Raw genomic sequence first — 8,451 nt, 5'->3', positions numbered from 1 at the left:
CGTTGAACTGACCAAAATTAGATAACTCTGAGCAGCTACGGTTTTATGCACAACAGTTCCTATGCTGTTGTACCAAGGTTACTACAGTTTTCTGCGCAACTTGATCAGGCGGAACTTTTTTGACGGTCAAATTTCATTGGTCTTGTTGACGGTAACCTGATACTGTATAACACTGGCCACTTCCTTTCGGTATTTATGTCCAAAAAGAATGAATTGCTTGTTTATACAACAACATGAGACTGGGACTCACCGTCATCGTCACCGTTCTACTGTGTTTGGCAGAAACCTACACCAAACGAGGAACACTGAAGTAAGTAGTATTTGTTGAGCCAGCAGGGGGGATTCTACAAACATGTCGATTGTTAAAACAGTAAGTAACGCGTGGTCATTCGAACTAATCAGGTTGGCTTAATTTGACTCGGGCATGTAACTTTTCGACTCTAATTTGTCGACTTTGTCAAAATCTATTTTTCCGCAAAAACCACAGTCCACCACATTAGGTGCGGACAAGAACTTCCGTAATCTCTTTAACGTCATCCTCGAACAGTGCGCATAGAGTGCACAAAAAGGTTCGAATACTGCTCTTTCAGAAAACTGAATAAAAACCCAACCTAATCAATCATGTTTGTGTCTCCCAGGTCTAGTATGCTGGCATAAAATGCCCCAAAAAAACTTCACCAAAACGATGGTTCATATAGTGATTCTGGAATAATTCCTTAGCCTGGATTCAGTTATTGTGACTGACACAATGGGTGATACGATTTTCGGGGACCTGAAACGGTCGCACAAGTCCACTGTGTCAGGGTGAAATATTCCACCAGACAGGCGAAGCCCAGTTTTTTTTAATTCCTGGATAGGATCTTTATAACTTAATCACACATCTCGATAGACTATCGCGGTCCCCAGTTAGGATACGAATGGCATGAATCTAGTAGAATTTACCCCGGAGTTACCATTTTTCGGGTTGATTAATAAACTACCCGAACGCAGAGCTGACCAGAAACGTGGGTGGCTCCGTCCAGCGTTCACCGTCCGATTAAGAGACATGGAGTGGGTTATTTAGCAGCTTTTGCGACACACCGGAAAAATGCTTACCCGTAATGATTTTTGGAGCCGTCTTATGGTCCAATCAGTCCGCATGCATCTCTTTTAAGTGTGACTTGGTTTGTCGAAACCCTCACCAATTGTCAGACGTGGTCATTCAGAAACACTTTTATGTGCTTCTGAGCTTGAGCATATAGCTATGCGCTCAAAACGGATGATTAATGTCCATCATGGTAGATTTATTCACTCAGATGGGCGTGCAGTGCACCCTACCTCGGTTGTCCCTCAGAACGAAGGGACATCCCAAAATGACAGACTCAATAAGCATTTGTCGAACCTGATCAGAGGGCGCCCTCCAGCAAGGTGCCTGAATATCCTTCCAAAATGCTCGAGAGAGGCTTCTGACGCCATAGCTACTAGACATCTAGCCACGGGTCTATGTGCACGAAAAAACCCTCATGCAACTAGTCCAGCTGTTCTGATCACCTGTAAGCGATGTTACGATCAATGCACCGGTCTGTGGGTTCAGTTTGTCTGCTCGTCACCGCGCAGACCCTGACAATAACAGCGGCCTGAACAGTCCATCCACGTACTTCCACTTTAGCTTTGTTGGTACAGTTCTCATTCGATATATCTAAGCACGGTCACTAGCACGCCATTCGGGAAACATTTGGTAGCCTTGCTCGGCTTCTCTCAATGGCCCTGTGAATGGTATTTTAAGCTAATCGGGTTCGAAAAACAGTGTAACAGTACAACAAAGGAAAATCGCACTACAGCATGTCGTATTCTCACTGTCTATTCTGCCAGTGGGCCGGCATTTCATCATAAGTACCTCAGTCTGTCAACTCGTTAGGGGCCGTACGTAATTAATGATTTAGCTGAACCGACGCGTAATCTCGCTTTATTTGTAACTGTCCTACCCACCCATTTTCCTTTAGGAAACAAGTGCCAGTTTGGCCAGAAAAGTCGATTTTGAACCGATTTCGAATAGTTGATATGGTGTGAGCTACGGTCACCATCACGCTATTCTGCTTTGTGATGCAATGACTGTGTCACATCGATTGAGATGAGTTCCAGTTGCCTATGGGGTGTGAAAGAACTACAGACTTTGCTCACTTAGTCGGAAGCACAGTCTGCCGCAGCAAGCGCAGTCGTCATCACCATCCCGATGGTGTTTTTTACGTGATAGACCAAGAGTGAGGAGTGAATACGACTGAACCGGCTCCTCAACCCGAAACTCTGCTCACCAATCCAGCCGCTGGAGTTTACTCATTGTGGTCAGTCAGAATTGAAACTATACGCACCCGCACAAAACATAGTTTTCACAGTTACAATGCGAAAGTAAGACCACTACAACCATATGGTAGGATTCAGCATTCGTGAGCCGGCTGGGTCCAGACATCACCTCCTAGAACGTTCATCTAACTGGCCTCTTGTCCGTGGAACCCACCTGCCAGACAGAATTTCCGAACCACCAGAGTCAGGGAACATGTAACGAAACGAAGTACTTCCATGGATTGAATCAGTGAGATAAAAGCAAGCAAACAGGATAAAACCGTCCAAAGCGCTATCGAATAAATGGTCAGAGCGAATGCAGTGTGTTCAGAAAAGATTCAGCATGATTCTGAGACCGTCACAATTTTATTGGTCAAATCATAAGATGCAGGCATGCATTTTAGTTTGTTTTACACGTTTTGCGGAGCGCTCAGTATTCGTGTAATGGAATCGAACTGTCGAAAGTTATGACGCGTCCGTAATGGACTAAAACAATCAGGCAATTGACTTGAGAGTACCTGTCCAAACTTTTAAGCCCATTTAGGCATCCCCGGGGTCTCAGCGATGCTGGGACACTATCCCAAGGGACTTTTCAGCCAGAGGCATGGTTGCTTCAGTGAACAATGAAATTTGGTGAGATGCAAAAATACGAAAGTAGATTGGGACGGTTTTCGGTTTGAGCACATAAGCAACAAAATGCAATATTTTGGCGTAGAAATTTTTACTCCACTTGTAAAGCTTCTGCAGCTGAGAGCATTGTGTGAATAATAGGCATCGTTTTGCGGCGAATAAGAACAAAAAAGATGCATTCTTCCTAATACCACACCCTTCTCCTTGTCTTGTACTAAGTGACCTGGGAAGCACACTATTCCTAGGCAGTCTGTTGTGGGAACATTACAGTTTAGCGGTTTCCCTCAAGAGTAAAATTCCTGCACTTGTCATCTTTTATGTCAGTCTTTTACCGACCCTACTAAACTGCTCTGATAGTTAGGCATATAAATATATATATGCATGTATTATATACACAACATTTATTTTATCATATATAATATGTATAGATATGCCTCAATCTAAAATTCTCTTGCACCCCCAAATAAAACAGCGCCATAATATCACAAATCCAAAACTCTGGTGACGTGGTAGTCCAGTTCCTTCGCCTAAAAACTTTTCGACTGATGATTTCTCGGTCTTATCCTCCACGTCATAGTTCAGTTTTCATTATGGTGAGTGTTGATCTGATCAATTTGTGCATTAAAGTTCCAGGACATTGGCAAGAGATATGAGAGCCGAAACTTGCGACCGATTGCGAAGCCGTACCGAGGTGAGTCTACCGCCCGAGTTGCCATATAGTTTATTCAAAGAAAACAGGAAGTAGAACGATTTACTTCTAGAAGTAATCTACCTGGCTATGTTGAAGGATCCGTGACTGTAAATTTACCTCATCTACTTTATAGGCCCAAGATAGCCGCACCACCCTGACATTTCCAAGTGTTGAATGTTTCAGGGCATTGTGACGAGAAAAGCAAGTGTCCAGTGCAGTCGTTTCGTAGGTCCATTAAGATTTACCTTCATTCTCATCCTCATTTCTACGTGTCTATATTCAACATTTGGGAAACTTTGAGTAGTGTACTACAAAATATATATCTCGAATATCGTAGCGACTGAAACATAAGGCGGCCTGATGCAACACATTCAGTTGCCTGGATACATCCAAACCGAGAGATTCAGCTGGATTCCAGGTGAGTCTCTCGAAAAACCAAACTAGTTTGCAAATGAAGAGTATATTCGCTAACTTTGAGATCTCCCTACAAATTCAAACATCATCGAGCAAATGGATGAGGAGCGAAAATCGATAAGAAATTCCCTGACACATCACTAATGGTTTCATCCTGTATGTGATAAGCAAGTCAGGTAATATACGCATCAGACACTGTCATCCTCGCTTCTTTTTAACCTGATATCATGGTCCGTTGGCTTCTAACCACCCTGAAGCTACGACAAAGTAAATTGTACTTGGGATTCTGGTATTCATAAGAGGGGCCTTATGCGCAGCATGCTTTTTCCGACCTAGGTAGAGCACAGCTAAACAAGTTTCAAACCGACTTATTGAGTGCAGTCACTCTCTTATGCGGTGAATAATAGTAAATGCTGAGTTAAGTCGAGCCCGAGCAAAAGACATGCGTAATCAACACCATCACGTCTAACCGCAGGATTTTATACTTCAAAACTACCTGCTTTCCCATACGGATCTTGTCAACTCTGATGTTATTCCAAGCACAGTTCACACCGTGATCCCTTCGATTGGTCGACATATCGATTAGTCGTATAAAACTGCCTCGTGATTGGACATATTCGCCCTTCGCATGATTGGTTCGTTTTCCTATCGATCTGTGTCATGATTCTGTACCCCGCGCAATCAAAAGACACTTCCGTCTGTGGCATTTAGAAAGCACTTTGAGGGTCTGGTAATCTGCAGTGGGGCATGTCATAAGAAGATTACATCATAAAACTTTGAGTAGACTCTATGAAAGACTCCATAATTTACCATAATTTAAGTGACAAGTACAGCCGTCGCACTAAGACCACCTTTCCTTATTGCAGAGCTGGTGGCACGTAATCAGTTTTCATTCCCAATGACATAACATACGTAATCTGATCAACTGAAGTAATTTTTTCTGGCGGACCTTCACTGGTCGAGTCAGTACACAGAGTTCGCAAGCCTTTCGCATTCTAAATTATTTCGTCAGTCACAGACACAGTATAAATAGCGGGTATGGTACCAGCGAAACATCTACATCGAGCGACACATTATTCTGAGGGAAAGGGTACTTTGCACTCAGTCGACGGCTAGACGGACAGCTTAAAACAATAGTTTTGGTGAAGGAAATTCAGGTTACTGTAACCTTATCAACATCATTCCAAAGTTTCGGGATTCGACTGCACAACAGCATGGTGACAGTACGAATTGGGCTGACCAGTGTAGCGGACATTTCCATACCAGCTCGCCTGTATCAGAGGTACGTTTTAATAGCGGTGACCTGAAGTTCATTCTAGAACTCGATGGCATTGATCCGTAGTGCTGCAGGGTGCAACTGGTTCGAAATATATGTTCGACGAAGAGATCGACAACCAAAAATCTGCATTTACTTGCCACTAGAAATTCAGATTTCCTCAAACCCTTGAAAGAAGGTTTGTGAGCGCAAGGTCCTGATGACACAATACTGTGTTGTTTGTGACAAGGATCGTGAAATTTTACGAAGTTTATTACCCTACATCGATCCTCGTTCAAGTCCGGACCTACAAATCCGATATGTCAGGACGACATCAAAGGACACGTTACCGAACGAAACACATACAAAGCGCGGCCTAAGAAGCTTCTAGAATGCCAAAAACGAAAGCCGTTATTATTGACTGGTGATGAAAGGGAGGACGCACTTCAGAACGTTTACAAGCTATAAGACGCGCGGAAATCTCAGAGTATTTGAAAAGCGAGCATTGTCAAGCGCCCTCCTGAACTTTCCTGTGCGATCTTTGAATATTGAACAATAATACACAAGTACTAAAAAGCGGTTCCATCACTTCTGTACCAACCTTCTATCAGGTGTTGGACGGTGCTTTTACACCTGACCAGACACTACTCACGTTTCATCAGTAGCATAAACAATTACAGTACTACTTTCTATTGCCAGACCGTATCACTGGAAGAAGATAAGCCATTTAATCGCTGATGGGAGGAACACCAGATAAAGGTCTGTTGTTTTCACCATTTACTCTAGAAGCTGGAGAAACTAGCCAAACTGCTTGCCCGAAAGAGTAGGAGGGGCACGAATGTGCTATTTGAACCCGAATTGCTGGAAATTAGTCGAACAAACTCACTTTCGTACTGGTTGGTGAGCTGTCAAAGAACTTTCGGCAAGCCTGTGAGGAGTTTATTACGCCTGTTTGATTCGAGTTAGTTTGGCAGCTACGGACAAAGTTCGAATGCTTTGGAGACTCCGATGGTCAGAAGCTAGCAGTTTTCGTACATTCATGTTTCTGTTTCACAACACAGTATGGGCCACATGGCTGTAGTGAATACTCTGCCCTTGAAAGACGAATTGACTTCACGCTGGCGCCATAGGAATCGGGGGTTGGCAAAAACAATCTGGTCTCCAACTAGCCATAGAACTCTCTCATAAACCAACCTAGGCTGGTCAGTCTTCAAGCATGAGACGTGGGTTTCAGGCTTCAGGCCTGCAAACTCTGTCACCAAATGCCTCTTCAGGTTCGGGTATTTTACTTTGAGCTACTCACGGTGGTTTCAGAACAGCTAAAGATTACTCTCACCGAATCAGTCTGACGATATGCGCCTAAAAAACTCCAGTACTCCGCTATGGGTGCTTTTACAACTTATTTTACAACAACCAGGAAGATGTGTCTTTAGACAAGGGTTTAGGCCATGTTGTCGTCGTCCGACGGATGCCGTGAACTTCACGACCAGGTACTGAAAGGGATTCTTCTCGCACAAATATTTTACCTTTTTATTCGGACCTGTCCTCAGGTCACCTTTGTGCCCACAAACAGACCAAGAAGTGATTCACGCATCGCAAGTTTATCATGACTCGTTACGAACGGAATCTTTTTTGTCGTTCCACTTTCCTCGGTTGAAAGACTATTGCTGTTCAAACAGTCATGAAATTCCAATCCAGGTAGAGGCAGCGCTTCTCATTTTCACTCAGATATGACCGATATTCTAGGTAAGTTGGCACTTTAACCCACAAACAGACTAGATCGATTTTAGACTTCAGGCGGTAAGAACTCGTTCAGGTAGGTCGTGCAACGAGCGGGTACTTAGCTCTTGACCTTGATACTACTTTGTTGATGTCACGTGTGTACACTGTGCAAACATTCAGTTGCTCACCTATTCAGAAATTTATGTTCCTCGTTATTTTCGAGCACGATTAGCCTGTTGAGGAGCTACTGAAAAGCTTCCAGTTCACCGCTGGCCGTTGCTGAAGACAATATCTCCCGCGTTCTCAGAAGTGATGTATTTGCACCACTAATATGTACCGAAGCCATACTTCTGTACTTCGCTAGGAATGTCGTTTTAACTATTTTCCCCTGATTTTCCCTTTCAGACCATCTGTTCCTTGAGCACTTTGGGAAATTTACCAGATTACGGATTGGACGAGTTGAAATTTCCTCAGGGACATGACCTGTTCAGAGTTGCTGTTTAACGAAAGTCTCCGAAGCTTGCATATTTATCCGCTGAATACTCATTCCATTCCACTTTGAATTGATCGTTTGTGCCTGAAATAAAAATTCAATTCGCAGAGTCTCATGTGACTTCTATCCGAAAACGGCACAAGTACAGTCCGATAACCTTGTCAAAAAAACAGGTGAAACAGACATGAGGCTGCGTTCCGAAGTTTGCTTTTCAAACCACTACAAAGTACCTATTTTCATCAAATGAATGTTGTAACAAGTGTTGACTTGTGACGACAACTCCAGTGAGATGGGGTGGCCTGTACTGGTGAGCGACTTTATAGATTGGTTGGTTATTCAATTCGACTAACTCAACAACTCTAGTATTTGTGAGAAGCTCAACGGTCATTTTAAAAACCGAGATGGTTTTCTTGATCAATACATCTCAGATCTGTATGGCACTGCGCAGAATTCACGTGTATAGCCTGGAAAGGTCACGGATATACGAGTGAAGAAAGGGAAAAAAGGGAAGGACTGGTCAACGGAATTATGCCATCATGTAAAACGTTTGAGGGGAACCACTTCTGGGCCAACTCATCCCAAAGTCCGCGTCAGTATTCGGAAACACAAGGTTTTCCGTCAAAGTGCTGAACTTTGGTCTTATCCGCAATCGATAGTCTGCTGTACCATGCCAGTGCTGACTGGTTTAGAGGTTCTCATTTCGTGACCAATGAGGCATGCTCCTCTTCTATGGCCTGACTGGTCTCGCCCGAAGGTGACGTGTTACACTTTAGAAATGTGTACTCCATGCACCGTTTTCTCTGAGGACCAACTTTACGTAAAACCAACACACGATACCCGGCAAGAGCATACGGGTGTGTGCACACAAAATCTTGGCATTTTATCATTCGAATGGAATTCGACAGTGCAGCTGGACCATAAAGTCAG

The 8,451-nt window shown here is 43.6% G+C and overlaps 1 protein-coding gene across 1 annotated transcript; it reads left to right on the top strand.

The window, feature by feature from the left end:
* Positions 1–233: 233 nt before the first annotated feature.
* On the top strand, positions 234–7,611 carry T265_10235 (hypothetical protein; the record flags this gene model as incomplete). Its single annotated transcript, XM_009176550.1, has 3 exons — positions 234–310; positions 3,577–3,640; positions 7,437–7,611. 3 exons carry the CDS (start codon positions 234–236, stop codon positions 7,533–7,535), a joined length of 240 nt encoding a protein of 79 aa, XP_009174814.1.
* Between the last annotated feature and the right edge of the window lie 840 nt (positions 7,612–8,451).

The sequence above is a fragment of the Opisthorchis viverrini genome, assembly GCF_000715545.1.
Source record: "Opisthorchis viverrini unplaced genomic scaffold opera_v5_344, whole genome shotgun sequence".
NCBI classification, from domain to species: domain Eukaryota; kingdom Metazoa; phylum Platyhelminthes; class Trematoda; order Opisthorchiida; family Opisthorchiidae; genus Opisthorchis; species Opisthorchis viverrini.
Note: the sequence above shows the minus strand (reverse complement) of the source record. Positions and strands in the feature narration are given on the sequence as shown.